General features: G+C 46.2%; 1 protein-coding gene across 2 annotated transcripts in view; it reads left to right on the top strand.

Moving 5' to 3' along the window:
- LOC109318280 (inter-alpha-trypsin inhibitor heavy chain H3-like) overlaps positions 1 to 19,428 on the top strand; it is a 101,766-nt gene that overhangs the window by 73,386 nt on the left and 8,952 nt on the right. Inside the window, exons 18-20 of one of the 2 annotated variants that reach the window (XM_019547421.1) lie at positions 6,106 to 6,219; positions 7,993 to 8,197; positions 14,170 to 14,342. In XM_019547421.1, coding sequence (XP_019402966.1) covers positions 6,106 to 6,219; positions 7,993 to 8,197; positions 14,170 to 14,342 — 492 coding nt within the window. The remainder of the gene's footprint in view (positions 1 to 6,105; positions 6,220 to 7,992; positions 8,198 to 14,169; positions 14,343 to 19,428) is intronic. The other variant, XM_019547422.1, reaches the window with a different exon arrangement.

The raw sequence follows: 19,428 nt of genomic DNA on the forward strand, positions 1-19,428 counted from the left end.
CTGTTCCCCCAAGCACTGCCAGGAGTGACCAGGAATAATGGTCACAAGCTGGCTGAGGGTAGGGTTAGGCTAGATACCAGGGGGCGCTACTTCACAGTCAGGGTGGCTAGGATCTGGAACCAACTTCCAAGAGAAGTGGTGCAGGCTCCTACTCTGGGGGTTTTTAAGAGGAGGTTAGATGAACACCTTGTTGGGGTCGTTTGACCCCGGTACTCTTTCCTGCCATGGCAGGGGGTCAGACTAGATGATCTACTCAGGTCCCTTCTGACCCTAGAAACTATGAGACTATGAAACTGGGACTGCACTGCTGTGAGCAGCCCTGCCTGTGGAGGGAACCTTCTGCCATTCCACTGTGGAAGGCACTCCTGGGGTGATTCTCCCGTTGGTGCATGTCCCTGCAGGGAAAGGAAATACCCATCAATTTTGTTCTCTGCTTCTCTGATCCCCCTCAGCCTGCTAACCTCCTCCTGGAGCTCCCTCACTTGCCTCTTCAAAGCCCTAAGACAGGCATCTGCAGGACAGGTATGGGGGCCTCCATTCCCTGGCCCCCTGGCCCTGCTGGGCATCCCCCACAGTCCAGGGGGCAGGGTGACGCCAGCTTCCCTGTGGGCTCCATCTGGGTGGAGGTCTCAGAGAAGCCCCTGGTAGGCGGCATCCCCTGTTCAGGGGCCCTAGCAGCACTCCGCATCAATACCATTTCTTTTTTTTGGTGTGGTGCCTTCACCTTTCCCTTGCCAAAGACTTCCTCCAGCCCCTCCTGTTTGCCCACCTGCATGAACACTGGCGCAAACACCAGTGCACCCTTACAGAGCGCACCTGTTTGCGTATGAGGCTCAGGAGTGCGGCTCCCTACCGGCTCGGCTAAAAGGGATCCGGCTGAGCTGTGCCAGCTCCCTCTGCCCCACTTACCTTAGGGGGATCAGCTGTTACTACCCCCACTGCTGCCTCCGCTGCTGCCACCGGTCAGGTAAGGGGGCACATGTGTATATGGGGATGCACATGTCCCCAGCTCCTTCCTCTCCACTCCTGGCTCCTGGCCCCTGAGATGGTGGCACAAAGATCCTCATGATTGGTGAGTGGATGGGGTGTAGGGGAGGTGGAGCCCCAGGAGCAACCGTAATGAGCCAGTGAGTATTGCCATCTCTGGGCCAGGGGGAGGAACACCACTGAACCCCTCCTTTCAGTTACAGTTCCATCAAGTCATGGCTGGCAAGTCAGAGGAAGGAGTGAGGAGACACACTGCCAAATGAGGGTGCCACAGGATGTCTCAAAACTGTAGCCCTCACTGCCTTGTGGGTATTCCTTTGCTGAAGTAAGGTAAAGGGGCCTCACCTTGACAGAAACATGCCCTCACTGAGGTGTTAGGCAGTCAGCAGCAGCTCTTATGTGTTGTTCTCTGGCAGAAGCTACAACCATCGAGGAACTGAGCATCTGGACTTGGTTTGGCCTTTGTATCAATAGTCTGAAGGGGGGATGGTAGGTCTAAGGCAACCTCCACTCCTCCATACTCTTGCCTAGGTACATATCAAAGCTGTTGATGTGATGGTCTCAGGACTCCGTAAGGGGCATAAATAGCCTGATGCAGCTACCAAGGCATCCTAGCAGCCCTATTCAAAGGTGGCCTGCTTGCCTTTCTGGAGGAAGACCCTAGAAAAGTTGTGCTAAAAAAGCTATGCCCCAACCCAATCTATCCTGACCAAAATGAAATAAAGTGATTCGCATGTTGGAAACTTGTAACAAGCTGTGTTGCTGTTAAGTTGGATTTGTCAGCCACTGGTGGATTCATCAGGCCCCTGGCTGTACCTTTTCCACATACACCATGATCTGGAGGATCAACAGTTACCTATATAATGCCAGTTTGGTGGTACAGTTTTCTAAAATTGCACCCTCCAAGTGGCTTATGAAGAAGTTGCCATTTTGGGGGCCCATCTTTGAATCCATAACTGTGCCCATGGTTTGGAGAAAGTTGAAAATTGAGATTGCTGAAAGGTATGCTGTTGTGGCTGAGGATGAAGTGGATGATTTTTGCAATGTGTTGTAATTGCAACTCTGAATGTAGTCCATGCTTATCTAGATATTTCAGGCAGGCAGGTATGCCTCCATGGCATGGGATATTAGTGTGGATGGTGACATCCATGGTTACAGGTATGGCCTTCTTGGGAAGCTGGTTGATGTTCCGGACCTTATTGAGCAAGTGTTGGGTCTTATAGAAAACGTCTTATTCTTACAACTTACAAGTCATAGAATCATAGAAAATTAGGGTTGGAAGGGACTTCAGGAGGTCATCTAGTCCAACCCCCTGCTAAAAGCGGGACAATCTCCAACTTGATCATCCCATCCAGGGCTTTGTCAAGCCAGGCCTTAAAAACCTCTAAGGATGGAGATTCCACAACCTCTCTGGGTAGCCTGTTCCAGTGCTTCACCACCCTCCCAGTGAGAAAGTTTTTTCCTAATATCCAACCTCAACTTCCCTTGCTGCATCTTGAGCTCATTGCTCCTTGTTCTGTTGTCTGCACCCACTGAGAACAATCCAGCTCCATCCTCTTTGCAACCCCCTGCATGGAGTTGAAGGCTGCTATTCAATCCCCCCTCAGTCTTATCTTGCTGCAACTTAAGTTGCTTCAGAATGCTTTCTGTGAATCCTAATAGCTTTTCAGTAAGAATACCACAGGTGGATGTGGTGGGTCTTCCAGGGTTACCTTATTTGTAAATCTTTGAGAACATATAAAATATTCTTGAGGTGAGAAGTGGGATTAATGCAAGCAGCTTTTCCTGAAGCTGGTACAGAAAGGATTTGATAATGATTTTCAGTTTAAGAGTGAGTATTGATATGGGGTCCTCCCCACGTTCTTTATAGTACTTTCTGTCAGAGAGTTGTCTGCTAGACTCAGTAACTAGGTCTTTTGGTTAGGCTGTAGCAAACATAAAGGCCCCTTCTACACATCAAGCTAAAGGCGCAATGCAATCTAATGTGTGATTCACATAATTGTGCCTCCTGCCATGCCACATGTCCACAATAAGAGGTGCAATTATGGGATCATGCATTAGATCCCATCGTGCCTTATTGCTGGTGCAGGGGGAGCAAGCCCTGCACTAGGAAGCTCCCTGTTGAGGGGCTTCTAGCCTCAGGGCTGCCCCACACAACCCCAGGGCTGGAAGATCACTGCTGCAGTGATCTCCCTCACCCCCGGGGTTATGGGGAAACCCCTAGGGTTGGAGGATCACCACAGGGGTGATCCTTGCCTGGAGGTGTGGGGAAACCCCATAAGCCAGAGGATCACTGCAGGGTGATCCCTGCACCCCAAGGGTATGGGAAACCCCTGGGGACAGAGGATCACTGCAATCCTCCAGACCCTGGCGATTGCAGCTACTAAGATTCTTAGGGCTTGGGGGTATGGGAAACTCCTGGACCCTGAGTATCATGGCTGCCAGAATCCCTGAGACCTTGAGGGCTTTACACTGGACATGGTGCACCCCAGTGGCTGGGAGCCCTGTCAGCTGGAGACTGTGTAGGCAAGGGTGCTTATTTAAATCCCTCCCTAATCATAGCCTCTTGCCAGGCCCTGGCCACACCACTCCTCAGCTCAGCATTATGGAAGGGAAGGGAGGGCTCGCTCTAGTGGCCTCCAGCTTCTAGCCTGATCCACTGCAGGCATTTCCTGATTTAAAAGTGAACGTTTATCCACTTCCAAATCAATTCAACCTTTGCAGCTTAGACTAACCTGCAAAGATTGAATCAATTCAGGCTCAGCCTTTTTGAATGTCTATCCCTAGCCCAGGTAATTGTTCAATTAACCAGTTAATTGTGCAATACCTGTAACTTGTAGAGGGGGCCAAAGAGATATTCACAAAATGTGCTTGCATTGCATGATTTTTCTTCTTTAACATTTTGAATCAGAAGGTGAGGTTTGCCAGGTTCAACAGTGAGTTTTCCCAACTATCAAACTGGTTGTATATCAGCCACGGTCACGTATAGTCTCATCTACAGCTATCGCTCTATGACTCTCTTAATATAACAACAACCTTTTTCAATTGTAGAACTGAGGACTATATCAAGATTAGTTTTCCCTTACAGTTGATTCATCTGGAGCATGCTGATTTAACAGCTTTTTCCATGATCCACAAAACGATGGAAAGCTTAGTCTGTTCCAGGGAATAATGCCACACAGCATAGGTCTTCAAAGGTCAGTAGCAAAATCATTAGGTTATGCAGAACTAGGCTTTTGTCAAAGAAGAGTTTGTATGTTTTTAACTTTTCATAGTTAAGCAGTTAATGGTTGCTAATCTTAACAAGTTGCTGGATCTGAATGTTTTTCCTCAAATGGAACCTGCTTCTCACACGGTCAATAAAAATAATTTTACCATGGATTGTACACAGTAGCACACTTTTCCTATATTTGCCTTTTGGCATTATTAATGGTAAATGGGTAGCACCAATTAAAAGCTTTCAAATAACTTTAGATAAATGAAATCCCACATCAACAGCACTATGCGTCTTCTGTGGAGGCAATCCCACTAACTAAGGTTACTTCTGTTTAGAACTAAATATAGCAAATACAGTGTATGTCTTTGTATGCATCAACATCATTATTATGAACTAACTCCTCAAATATGCACTATTAAATATACATACTTGGGGTTGCAGTAGAATAAATATGTGTTTTAGTGAAAGTTCTGATAGCCTGTACAGCCAGGAAAAGAATATACACTTGTATATAATAACCATGTCTAAACATGACAATAATTCTTACTTTCCTGTTCTCTGCTCCAAGGGTGCTCACTTTGCTCCTGCTCTCACCAGCAGCTTTTATTGACAGCCTTGTTTTTATATGTTGCTTAAAGCTAAGGGCTTAAGCCAAGTTTCACAAAGGGACATAGGTATATGGTGATACAACACCACAGCTCCCACTTTCTAGAGGAGTTTCTTAACCACCAGCCAATAGACTGGCAAGGCTAGAGACATGATAGCCCTCCAGTTGAAACCAGATCACTGTGCTAAAAGGGAATCAGGATTCATGGTGCCAGAATGAGACCCCTTCAAGAATTTAGGAATACCTAATTTGTGAATCATAAACATCCTTAGGTGAGAGAGAAACACCTAACTATTTGGGCCAGATAAGAAGTCATTGTCTCCAAGCATACAAAGCAATTTAACTTTAGGCACCCAAGTATGTTTCCTGGCAAAAGATCAGGTTCCTATGGGGTCTTGAGCAAGTAAGGATGACAGGGTTTTTGTGACTTGATATCTTCGGCATAGGACTAAGCTGTATGAAACTTGTCCATAGGTGTGCTTGTCACATGACTGTACCTGCTTTTAGAAATTGTACTGTAGTGTTTTTGTATTGTCTTAGAAAATGTAAAGGGTTCAGAAAATATTATAACACTGTCAAATCTATGACTAAATCTACTGCTTCTTTCTTGGCAGTACACCAAACTAATGGGGTTTATTATACTGATTTTACACAGCTTTAATTCATCCATAATTCCATGTAAGATATTGTACTTAAAGATGGGGAAACCCAGGATTATTCAAGTTTTTTTTAAGAAGGTAGGTTGGGTTTTAGTTTGGAAAGACAATGGGTAGTGTGTCCAGGTTCTCTTTGTCCAAGTCTTCCAATGCTGAACAATTTAACATCTTTGGGTCTTGTTTTGAAATTGTTCTAGCTATGGTAATAACTTGAAGAATCAAATAATTTATTAACTAAAAACGTGAAGCACAGCTGTTTTCTTTTGTTTAATTCTAAGGACCTTTTGTATTAGAATAATATATTCCCAAAACAATTGTCTTGTTATTGGACATAGATCACAGCAAAACCATTTTACTGACACCCTGGAAGATTCAGTATCTTTATATAATTTCAGTGAGTTCCAATTTTTTTCCCACTGTCATCTCTACACACCAAGAAAATATGATGGTATTAGCCAGAGCCACTGCTAAATATGGCTGTTCTTTCATTCTGGAATGACTATTTCACTATGACTTAAGTCAGTCTATTAAAGGGATAGTATAAGTCATCTAAGAGACATTGTAATGTTTGATTAATGAATGTTTGTATAGAACGTTGAGCATGTGCAGCCATAAATGCTAGTCATTATAATTTACAGTTGATGGAGATCCGCACTTCATTATATCAGTGCCACAGAAAGAAGATGCTCTTTGTTTTAATATCAATGAAAACCCAGGTGCAGTTTTAAATCTAATAAAGGATCCAGTTACAGGTGAGTTTTTTATTCTTTAAATACAGTAAACAGAATATTTACATAATTTTAGCACCTTGCATTTATAGATCTTTCCCTTTTTTGGTACAGGGGGAACTTGCAACTTCTATTAGCATTAATGGGAGTTGCAGAGCTGCAACAAAGGAAGACTAGATCACTTCTACTGTTTATGTAAATGTTTACTTTTAGGAGCAAAATGAACATGTATAGCCCTACTGGACAAAGAAACTGCATAAGTGTAATTTGGTCCAGTGAACAGAAGTTAAATGGTAGCTAACATAAGTCATTCTGTTTGCTGTACCTTGCATGGAATACCTAGAATAGCCTTAAAAAAAAAAAAAAAAAAAAAAAAAAAAATCAGTGATTGAGAACAACAACTCACAAACTTTTCCCCCTCAACACAAAAACTGATGAAATACAAATACAAGAAGAGTTTTAGGGCTTTGGCACAGATTACTTATATAATGTAAGAAATCTGTGGAATGTTGTGATGTCATAAAATGACCACATTTTTAGAACAGTCTCACGCAAAGGCTTCATGTTGTTTCAGACCTGCATGACTGTGACTTGCAGCTAGAGGGCTGGGAAGCAGAGGAGTAGACTAGACTCTATTCTTCTCCTGTGGTGGGAGAAAAGGGGATGGGTGGCATGTAACTGGGAGGCAGAGAAACCAACATGAGGTCTGCCCTCTCTCCACCTCTAGCGCAAATCCAGCCAGAGCAGAAAGTGAGGAGGGAGGGGAACAAATCTTGAAAACGTGTTTAAAGTGGAAAGGGGGGGAGGGCAAGTGGGAATAAAGAAAAAGAAGTGAAAAAAGAGATTTTAAAAAGTTAAAGGACTAAAATCTTGCATGTGTCTTTGTGACTTGGCATTGGGTTGGAGTAGGGAGTGGGGTAAGGGGCAGCAGGGGTCATGCTGGCTGGGGAAGGGGGACAGCTGTCCTGGCCTGGTGCAAGACCCTGCGGCTGGGTTCAGCTCCAGGATCCAGCAGCTGTCAAGATGTTCTCACAGCACCTGCATTAGTTACAGCCCTAGCGCACAGCCTCAGGGAATCTGCTTCTCTAGGTTTGTACTCCAGCTAAAACTGATGAGGCTATTCCCTGCTTAGAGCAGAGCCTAGGCCAGAGCACAGAACCCCAGAGAAGCAGCCTTCTTTGGGCTCTGTGCTGGGACTGAAATGGAGCAGCCAGAACATGCGGTTGGGGGAAGCAGGCTTCCCCAGCTCTGTGGTATCTCTGCAATTAAGCTCAGAGCAGTTGCTCTTAGCAGAAGGCAGGGGAGTAGAACCACTACAGTTTTGGAGGGTAGGAAGGGTTAAAGCAGCTGAGAGCTGTGCATCCTGGGATGCTGATGGAATGAAAATAAAGCACTTTACCTCCCCTGACCATTCAAACAATACCCTGGTTATTGCGTAGGGAAAATATTTCCAATATAAACCTCCTTTTGAATGGCTTATCTTTAAAACATTTAGAGGGTAGTAATGTAGTTTAACACCCCTTAACTAATGACCACTTTCATTTTAAATGTCTTTAAGATGTTTTTATGGTAACTTGTGCCAGGGCCCTTATTTTTTGTGCCTAGTGGAATTAACCATTAAAGTAAGTTCACATTCAACAGACTTGCCATTGCTTTACATAATTATAGGACATACTTGTGGTATGATTTTGAACTTCCATTTTGTTTCCTCAAGCTTTTGTTTTTTCCATGTTATTCCTTCATATCTATTGATCAGATTCTATTTGTAGAACAGAATGCTCTTATTTTTTGTATTAGGTATCACTGTCAATGGACAGCTTATTGGAGCTAGAAGGACAAGCAATGAGGCAAAGATCCAAAACACCTATTTTGGAAAACTTGGGATTGCAAATAAACATCTAGATTTAAAACTAACAGTAACTCCTGAGAAAATCACCCTTCAGAATGGCAATGAAAAGTCAGTTTTCAATTGGCTTGATTCAATCAACCTGCAACAAGAAGGGTAAAGTATATTAAAAAAAAAACAAACAAACAAACCACACCACACACAGACTCAAAGGAATTTTCATATGATTAAAAACATGATTGCTAAAGAGTAAAATGCTTTCAAAATTTATATTGTATGAAAATGCAAGAGAGAAAAAAAAAATCTAATATTTGTTCAAATTGTATAAGATTTGATGTGGACAAACTGGGTGCATCAGCACATGCACTTTACTGCAAAGACTAATTAGCTCACAGTTAACTGTCATTGTGTACATGCGTGCTGGTATTAAGGTGCAGTAAATTAATTAACTGCCATAAGATACTGCTGCTGAAAAACAGTGCTTTCTTTTGACAGAGTTATTACCTGAAGTTTAAATGCACATTTAAGCTGCACCCAGTTAGCCCAGGCAGCAAGGGGCAGGTTCCTGCCTGCCAGCTAGCCACAGAGCTCCACACATGTCCCAACCAGCCCCACCACAGCCCCAGTCCCAGGGCTGACTCATGGAGCTCGCTGCCAGCCCAGGCCTGCTCCACCCCTGCTCAGGCATGTGTAGACGCTGCTCTCAGAAGCAGTGTACTCAGGCTCAAAAGCTTCAGAGTTTATCCCTTGACATTAATTGCACATGTACATGCACCCACTAATGCATACCTCAGTGTGATTTAAATCAGTTTTGTGTACCAATATAAATTGTATCAGGATATGTAATTGACAGACGTGCAGCTTATACCCAGGTGGGCTGCCGTTACTCTGCCTGAGCATTAGAGGCTGGGAAAACAGTTACTTGCTTGTTTTCCATGATCAACTGGCTCCTCCACTTTCCTCACCTAAATTTACACTAGTGGACTTTTACCCCGGTCTTTGCAGCGATAATTCTTCACTTGATTGGACAAAATTACTTCAGTCTTGAGGGTTTGCATCATCTGTCTGCTCTGTTTTTACACTGGTATAAACATGTCTGTCCATACACTAATTAATAATAAATTAATGCAGATTTACAATAATTATTGTGAGCAAAATTTGCTTTTAGAGACTGAGTGAGCAAAGGTAAAACAATGAATAGTGAAGAGAGATTAGATAGCTTTAGCCCATAATATAAAATGTAATAGTTCCAGTCTGCAGAAACAAAAATATGTTATAAAAACACCTTTTCAGAAATGGATATTATCATATTTATAGAGTAATAGGTATGGTTCTACTTTTAGCAGATATCAATAAAACATTTAATGGCTGACTCTCCACTGGACTCACCCTTGGTGTGCCACAAATTTATACCAATCCAAAATGAGAATCAGATCAGAATGGAAGTTGCTTATATGCAGGTTTGCGCAGGCATAAGTGAGTATCCAAGATACAAAGCAGTGTAGAATCAGACAATTATTTTAGATCGACTTCACCACTTACATTTTCTCTCACCTTTTCTTTACCTCTTTAAAATTTTCACAATATAAATTTGGAGCAGTTTAAAAAACAAAAACAAAAAAACCCCCCAAAACAAAACCAAAAAACCCACATTATCAACTAATCCAATTTATTAAATAACAATTTTAACATTTAAAGAAATATCCAATCACCTGTGGTATACATAAAGGCAGATTCTTATGTTCCCTCAACAGTGCTCCTTTTATCCCAAGTCAGTGTCCACAAAGGAGTCTTGCATTCTTTTCTTTTCTCTTCAATTTGCCAGCAGCATTTTACATTTCATAGTCAACATCCAACTTCTGTGTTTCCTCCTCTCTGTGTAATCTGCTTAATGATTCACCCCAACCTCTTTTTTTTTTCTCTCAGAATTCATTCTAAATTTATTCTTAACTGTTATCTCATAGAAACTGCACTCTACTTCAGTATTCAAAAAAGTTTCTCAAACTTTCTTGTTTAGAGGCAATAGAAGATTCTTTTTCAGCAAATTCCCAGAAGGTCCATCAGATTAAGCAAGCATCTCTTTTCCTTCTTCCCTGTAAACACCGATTTGATAAGATGGCTTTTTCATTATTAAAATTTAGGCCCCTAGCAGATATTCAATTAAAGTTGCAATGGGATTTGACCCGCAATCCCAACTGCTGCACTTCCTGCCATGCCACAAATGCATGCACAAGGTATGGGGATCAGATCCCAATTACAACCTATTTCTGGGTTAATGATCCTGGACTCTCCCTGCACCAACAAGTAGCAAGCTGGGAGCCTAGTGCTCCCATGGGTCAGAGCTCTTGGCCTTGTTCTCCTTTGACTCCAGTGTGCTCTCATTATTAGGAGTACCAGTCAGCCTGTAAGCATTTCCAGCCACAAGAGTGCATCTGAACTCTATGCATGCTCCTGTGTCTGGAAGCCCTGATCAACTAACCATAGAAAAAGTAGGGCTGAAAGGGACTTAATCCAACCCCTGCTCAAGGTAGGATCATCCTTATCTAAACCATCCTAGACAAGCGTTTGTTTAGCCTATTCTAAAAAAACACTGCAAACAATCCTTGTGCACAAGTGCCAGCTGTAATGCTCAAAAAAACCAAACAAAAAACCAAAAACATCCTTAAACTTGTCACAGATAAAGAAAGGAGATGAGGGCACTGTCAGTGACCTGCCACTGGAAGAATACAAAATGTTTTGTTAAAAACCACACTGAAGAAATCTAAGGAAGAGGACCATACCCCTGCTACAGAGGAAGGCAAACCCTCCCATAGGCCATGCCAATCTGACTGCAGGATGAAATTCTTTTATGATCCCAAATGGGGCACTGTGGCAGTACGGTCTAGGGCTGCTGTGACCTCCCTAGTGCCCTTGCCCACCGTGCCAAGTCTGGGTCCTGAACGCACCCTCTATCTCGCCCGCCACGTCTTTGATCTTATTATTATAAATGGGAGGCTGCCTTCTTGCCCCCTTGGCACGGGGCTGGTCTTGATACTACGATTCCGGGGCTACTCCCTGTGCCAGCCCTCGCCGGCTTGTCTCTGGGACTGTTCTAAGTAGCACGCTCCCTCTTCGGGCTTCCTAATAGACTTGCCCTTCTCTCCGGGGCCTAGCCCTGGGCTTGCCCCCTTCCGGGGCTTCCCCTTCACAGGCAGTGCCCCGCTGGGCCTGCCCAATGTCCAATATACATGCCCTCTCCCGGGCCTGCTCCAAGATACTCGCGCCTCACACGCTCCCTTGCCCACACCGGGGCCCTTGCTCGTGCTCGTCGTGCTCTCTGCCCTCTCTGGTCCTACGCTCGCGCTGCTTGCACTCCTCGCCCACTCTCAGGCTTGTGCTTGCACTCCTCGCCCGCACTTGGGCCCTTGCTCGCACCTCTCACGCGCCCACCCCTACTGGGGCCTTCTATGCCGGACTCGGGCTTCCTCTGGTTGCGCTCCTTGCCCGTGCTCAGGCCTGTGTTCACGCCTCACGCGCACCCGCCCGTACTCGGGCCTTCTATACCCACCTCAGGCTTCCCAAGGTTGGGGCTCAGACAGCTTTAGCCTCACCTGGCACCCAGACCCGCCTTCTCAGGTCTATGCCCCACTGGGGCTCTTCCCAATTGGGGTTTCCAACTGGGGCTCATCCCAATATTGCCCCCGCTGGGCTGGGGTCAGGACACCCCACTACGCAGCACCCTCTGTGGTGCTAGGAACTCCCCCATTTTACTGGGGAGCTCCTGATGAGGCCTCCTCCACCCCTACAGCCTCACCCAGTTCTCCCATGTAACAATAACTAAACAGAACCACAAGCCACATGGCTGTAACATAACAATAAACCTACCGGCTAGAACGTACACTCCTGTCAGGGTTCTCCCCCACATCATGTAGACTCTCAGTCAGTCAGACAGCCATGCTGTGTTCTGCTCTGCAGCAAAGTTGCTGCTCCTCCAGCTGCCAGGGGGAAACTGGCTCTGGCCTCAGCCTTCTCTGTTTATGAAGGCCAGGCCCTGCCCCGTGGCGGTCAGCTGAACCAATTAGTATCCATAATAACTGGCACCTGCTTCCCTAATGAATGGAACTAGGCCTATATCATCACTATTCAGTAGCAGGCACCCATGCTCAAGAAATCCAAGAAAGCAGACTATACCTCCTACTGCACAGGAAGCCAAACACCCCTACAGTCTATGTCAATCTGTGGGGTAAAATTCCTTCCTGATCCTAACTGGGACAGTAGTTCTGACCTTGAGTGGAGGGGCAAAACCCTCTAGCCAAAAACTTCTTGGGGTTTTTAAGTCCCAGCAGGAGCATCAGCACACCCCAGTCAAAACCCACAGCCCTCAGGAACCTTCCACTCTGCACTACAGCCTGGACACTGCAAACACAACTCTACACACCACACATCCCAAATGGAGCATCCAAACTCCTCTATAAACTTATTCCAACTCTTTATTTTTATTTTATAAATAAGCCAGTTGTGGAGGTCTACTTTATTCTCCTGGTGCTAAATATGGTCCTTTTAAAATTTCACCTGCTTTGGTCTACAGAGCTCTATTCATTGTCTGTGAATGATGTGTCAATGGGGATCTGGGCTTCCAGCTGTTATTCTGTGCAGTGAGCAACCTCCCAGGTTACTACAATAAGAAGCAGCTTCACGCCAACCCAACCAAGACTCAGGTTGCAGGTTTTCACCTATGGCATCTGGGAGCAAGACAGTCAGGCGTGGCCAGGGAGACCCCAGAATCTTGGGGTAGTGACAGTGCGGGCCCAGGGCCTAGGGCAGAGCTGCGATTTATTCCCTGCAGGGCCCTGCTACAGGCGGGGGCTCTGTGGGCAGGATGTGCAGGGAGTGGATTGTGGTTCTGCGCTGGGCCCCAGCTCCATGCTGCCACCTCCTGAAGACCCCAGCCCTGGACACAGCTGCCTGCCTACCCATGGCCCCAACCTGTCTACCTGGCCACATGCTCTATCCATGTGGATCCTGGCCCAGAGATCATGGGGATAGTGACAATCTGTGACGGGCAGTGGTTCTCTGGGCAGAGATGTGTGGGAGTGGATTGCGGCTTGGCTACAGGCCCGCACTGTCAATGCCCCACGATCCCAAGGTCTCCATGGAGACTGGCTGGGAGCTACATAGGCAGGGTGGGTAGCTGTGTCCAGGGCTGGGATCTTGGAGCATTGACAGCACAGGGCTGGGGCCTGGAGTAGAGCGCGATCTGCTTCCCAAATGCTCCTGTCCGTGGAACCTGCACTCAACCCAGGGCCATGCGGGCAGCAGATCATGGCTCTGCCCCAGATCCTGGCCCAACACTGTCACTGCCCACCAGATCCTGGGGCCTCCCTGACCTCATCCATCCAGCGGCCTCTGCACTTGGGCTTGGCAGGACCAAGGCACCTACTGTGGGCCAGACAAAATCCATTGGTGGGCTGGATTCGGCCTGTGGACTATATTGTGCCCACTGCTGGTTTAAAGCACAAAAGTTTTGTGATCAGTGTTGTGCCATTAGACATGACAGCTGACAAGGCAAAACTGAAGTTATGGAAGGAAAGATTATGTGTAATCAGGTGCTCTGAAATGGACCCAGAACCCCCATCAGAACCTTCCTGGAGAGGCTGATTCAGACTGGCCAACACGGTGATGCCTGAATCTTTTGCACATGCAAGCTAGAAGATCAAAAACAAACAAGATTAAATGGGTTTACTCTAATGACACAAACATATGTGAGTGTAGTGAAGTGCAGACTATGGAGTACTGCTTATTTGGTTTCTGTTCCCTGTACTGTGCTCCTTGCCTAATGTGCTGCTCTGCTTTCTATCATATCTACTGCTGTATATATGTACACACAGAGAATATAGAACTATATGTGTGGGTGCAAATGTACACACTGCACCAAATATATATATTTTGTGCTGGTACATATGCAGAATTCAGTCAGTGTAGTGAAAAAATTTCATTACAAAACGTGGGGGATTTCCATAAAAATAAACATGTCCCACAGTCATGTTTCCTTTTTAATGTTTCTCATCATCACTAGTAATTTTGCTGCAGTACACAGGGACAACTTCAAGAAATAAAACTTGTTAACTAATGTTTCTTTTTTTCCCCAGACTAACTCTTATAATTAATAAGGAAAAGAATCTGGTGCTTTCCCTGGGTGGTGGTGCATCATTTGTTGTTGTTTTGCACCAAGTATGGAAGAAACATCCTTTACACCAAGACTTCCTAGGATTATATGTGATGGATAGTCATAAACTGTCTGAACAAACTCATGGATTATTAGGTATGAATTATCATGGAGCCTTCCTTTTGTTTGGATTGTTTTGGGGGTTATATTTATTTATTATCATTATTATTTGTGAATATGTTTTCACATATATAATCATTCAGTCCTGTGTGAGTTTGTATGCACACAGTTCTGATTAACTGAGATTTCATAGATCAGTCACATTAAGACTGTGGGCAAATTTTTATGGAGTTGGGCTCATGCAAATTTTAATTATTTTCTTATCCCTTTTCCTATCAGTCAAACCTCCTATCACCTATTTGCTGTCACTTATCTGTATAAATGTTTTTAAAGGTGGATCTTCTATTTTCAGTTTGGTTATCATGTTGCCCCTCCAGGCACCATTGAAATAACCATTGTTTTCTGTTCAGCCAAAGCGTATTAATACTCAGTTAAAGTTTATCTAGGTCTGCTGTGATTTTTACTTCATGTTCACTAATACATTTTTTCCTACTGAAAGCGAAGCTAGTGACAATCACTAGTAATTCTGGAGCTAAATTTACAGCACTACTGTCATATTTTCTATTGTAATGTCTTGTATAGTGTCCATCATATGTTGAAAGCATTACTGGTTTTTGCATGGTTAGGTTGAAGGCAGTGTTTGCATTTACATTAGGTCAGTGATCTTGTTGATGGTAGAAGATAATGAATTTTACAACATACACTCTTACTTAAGAGGTTGGGAGCGCAGGTGGTGTTCTCTTTGATACTCCCAGTCTCGGGCTATGGGCCGAGGAGGGAGAGGAGGATCCACGCGGTGAACCAAAAGACTGCGGCACTGGTGTCATCAGGAAGGGTTTGGCCTCCATGACCACAGCCTGCTCTTTGGTGAGAAAGGCAGTGAGCTGCTGGGAAGGGACAGCCTCTACCTCTCTCTGCTGGGGAGGAGGCTCTTTTCAGCCAGACTGGCTGACCTGCTCCACTGGGCTTTAAACTAAGCCCGCCAGGGGACGGGGGGACTACCGCCACTGCTGGCCCACTGAGTAACCCTTGCCAAGTCAGCAGGATAAGGCACTCAAGGGATCCCACCCCTGCCCCAGCCCTGGAATAAACTGTAAGCAAAGCAAGGGCCCCCAGAAGGACACTTGCATGTCTATATACAAATGCCTTGAGGAATAAACAGGACGAACTTGTCCTCTGGCTAAACTCAAATAATTATGATGTGATAGGGATAACGGAGACCTGGTGGGACTGGGCCATGGGTATAGATGGCTATACTCTGTACAGGAGACAGAGAGTGGACAAAAGGGGTGAGGATGTAGCTAAGCATCCCTGCAAGCCAACATTGGCACCCAGGGTGGATGACTTGAAAATCCGTGGGGAACACGGTGCAGGACCCCTTACCCAGGATCAAGACTGCACCCGCTGGGCCTCGATCATCCGGTCCCTTGCCACTTGGCTCTGGATTTTGATGATGGTTTTCCGCTCCATCCCAATGGTATTAGGGCCATGAGTTCTCACCTCGGGCAGTCTTATCCCCTCCTAATCCTGCCTGCCACGACTTTGATGATCCTATCAGTGGTGGTGGTGGGGAACCAACCACCCTGGTTTGGTTATCTCAGGCCGAAGGGTGATAGTCTTCACGAGGCTCCAACCTCCCCTGTACCTTGCCCTATACCCAGCCACGACGGTATGCTGATGTTGTTTTCCGTGGCCAGCCCTCCCTATACGAGATTGTATCCCTGGGTCTCACTCCAACCTGGGCCGTATGGCCAAATCATAATAGGCCCTCTAGATCCTCGGCTTTTTGTAGCCCTCCACCTTATTTTTACACCGGCATCCCGGGTGATAAAAATAACAAATAAAAGGAAAAGACGCTAGCAACAAAACTGCCTACAGCCTCCCAATAATCCACTAATCACTATCCTAGGGCATCTTAGTTACAGTTTGTCCCCCCACAATTATACCGTCCCTCCACCGACTGCTTCCTTAGTGTTACCTATTCCCTACCCTTAGTGTACCCTATATAAATTCAACTCTTGACGTTCCTTCCGCCTCAGAAAAGAAACCTTCCTCCGACGGACTCTCCCGGGTCTTCCGTCCAGGATGTGGTGGTCTTAGCTAGCCTCTTGACCATTCACCTCTCCCCTGGGCGATTTGCTGGAACCAGACTCTGCCAGTGGGGACCCTCCTGTAGGCTCTCCTTGTGGCTTTAGGATGATATGCAGCCTGGCCACCTCCGTCTTTCTAAGTCCGGTAACAGCGTCTTTATATTGATGCTTCTCAGGGCATTCTCCTACCCTATGGGCAGCGTTCTTCAGCTCCCCCTCCTCCTCAGTGGGTCCGGGAGATACTTTCCCTGTGCTCTTTCTCAGCCTCTCCTCCCCTTCCATCTTGCTGTTTCCCCTTCTTATCCTTCTGCACTGGCTCTCTTCCCCCTTCTCTCCAGCTGATTTCACTTTAAAAAAACTGAGGCTAATGAGCCGCACGGGTCCTGCCGTGGTTCCTGCAGTAGGTAGGGCGTTTTTACTTGTTTTTTCTTTTCCTATGTTTTCCCTGGGGTGTGTTGTCCCCCAGAGTCCCTCCTTGACCTTTCGGGGTCCATGTCCTACCCTTTCCCTGGGACAAAGACCTTGACCAGGAGTTCGCCAGGGAGTTGGCTGAGGCCGCACGGTCCAGGTGCATGGTTGTCATGGGAGACTTCAACTACTCAGACATCTCATGGGAAGAGCGCTCAGCCAAATCTGAGCAGTCGCAAAGCTTTCTCTTGTGCATGGATGAGCTCTATCTGATGCAGGGATTCTACAGACCAAGGATAGGTAAATGCTGCTCTACTTGGTACTGGCAACCAGGGACGACCTAATCAGTGACCTAACAATTGGAGGGAAGCTAGGTGACTGACCACGAGCTGATCACCTTCACCATCCACCGTAAAGCTGGCAAATCAGTCAGTAATACAGAAGTCCTTGACTTCAGGAAAGCTGACTTCAGCAAGCTAAGGAGGCTTCAGTGAGGCCCTAAAGCAGCACAACCTAAAGGGGAGGGGAGTGCAAGATAAGTAGTTGCTCCTCAAGGATGTGAAGCATGTGAATATGTGAAGCAGTGTCTCATGTTCTGCTGAGCCACAGGGAGAAGCTATTGTCAGTGCTGAGGATCCCAGGCAGGCTTGTTTGTATAACAAGAGACATACAACCATCATTCATTGTGGAGCAGGGTGGATTTGGTTTCAAGATCATGCTGCTGATTGATGGAAGTCCATCCCACCCTCTTGTTTTGCTGTCGAATGTGTCTGTGTTTTTTAAAGGACATACTTGGTAGCTGTGTTGGTTTGAGACAAAGAGAAATGCAAAACTCTAAAACTCTTGGTTCATTTTGGTTCATCTCTGAACCAAGAGTTTTAGAGTTTTTCATTTCTTTCTTTGTATTTAAAGGACACTCCAGGGGCTGTACTCTTATGATGTTTGGGTACACGGTAGCTGCAAAAGCCCTGAGTTATACTAAGCCAGAAAAGGCTTCCTGCTCTAGTCCACTGCAGTTGCCTTAAAATGAGGCATTTGGGGTGTGTGCTGCACTTACCCAGCTCCTGTTTAGAGCTGACTTCATCTGAGTCACTCCTGAGTCAAGCTGGTATAATTGGTAAGAAGAATATCTCTCATTACATATAGACTAACAAGGGATATAAACAACTATTCATATAATAACCCATATATAGGAAGTACCTTAGGACATTTATACATGTTTGTGCCACAGCGCCAGATGCTTTTAGAAATGCCCAGTGCTGCGGCATATGCAGTTGCATAATTGGCGAAATGTGTGTCAGAGCTGAGACTATGGTCCTGGCACACTTTTCAACTAAAACCTATTGAAAGTGTTTTAGTTCAGAAGCTTACTGCTGCCATTTTCTGCATGCTGACATGCATTTCACTGCTAGTACAACTCCATGTGAGACAGTGCAGTGCAGTGCACATCAGATCACGTGTAGAGCAGATTTGATTAATCGAGTCTGCTCCGACACCCTGGATCTCCACATCGGTGCACAAAAATGTATGTGTATGAATGCCCTTACATTGCTCAGTCCCCTGAAATGCAGCTGTCCTTGCAAAGCAGCTGTCTCTGGGGTGGGACTCTGCAGCTATTATTTCCCAGCAAGGCTACTCTGGTTCTTCAGAAAAGAAGCAAGGTGCTCTGTTGCCAAGAGACTGAACCATTCACTTAAGCTTAACTAGGTGCTAATGAGCAGTAGCTGGCCAATCTAGCAGGACTGCCTTATTCAGTCAACTTCATAAACTGAAAGTTCTGGCTCCAAAGAACCACTTATGGGGGATGCTGGAAGTATGGGGGGCTGGCAGGGGTGTGGAGTGGAGCAGGGCCCCTGCTTTGCACCCCAGCTTGGGACCTAGTTCCAGGCCCCTGCCAGTCCCCAAGAGAACTTCCAGTTTATAGGGTTGATTGAATGAGGCAGTCTTGGAATATTGGCCAACTTCTTCTCATGAGCAGGGATCTTGGTTTTCCCTGATAAAAAATCACAAATTCTGTGATACCGGCCCCCAATCCCGGATTACAATGAAAAACTCCCCCCCCCCAGCCTCCCTAGCCCAGCTGGTGCCCCTCACTCCCCCCCCCCCACCCCACAGCTCCCTGCTTCTTCTGGTACTCCTCACCCCCCACCCACATCCTCACAGCCCTGCTGGTGCACCTCGCTCTCTTCCCACAGGTCCCTGGCCCTGCTGGGTACCCCTCACTCCCCCCACAAGCCTGCAGCTCTGCTCCTGTCCTTCATACCTCCCCACAACTCCCCCACCCCTATTGGTGCACCTTGCCCCCCCACCCACAGCTTCTGCTCCCCCAGCCCTGCCTAGGGTTACCATACATCTGGGTTTTCCCAGACATGTCCTCCAGCAGGTATTGTGATTGGCTGTCGGGGGGTCACATACTCCCTGTGTGGGCTTCAGCGAGGTAGAGAAAGAGAGAGAGAGAGTGAGAGAGAGAGAGAGCGAGAGCGAGTGGGCATGTGTGCAATGTGAGAGCTGCTTAGGCAGCAGGGCTGGGGGGCAGAGGCTGTGGGTCCAGAGTGTGGGGCACTGGCAGGGCTGGGGGGTAGAGCAGGGGCTGCAGGTCTAGGGTGAGGAACACCAGCAGGGCT

Source organism: Crocodylus porosus, unplaced genomic scaffold (genome assembly GCF_001723895.1).
Source record: "Crocodylus porosus isolate Cpor-Errol unplaced genomic scaffold, CroPor_comp1, whole genome shotgun sequence".
NCBI lineage: Eukaryota > Metazoa > Chordata > Crocodylia > Crocodylidae > Crocodylus > Crocodylus porosus.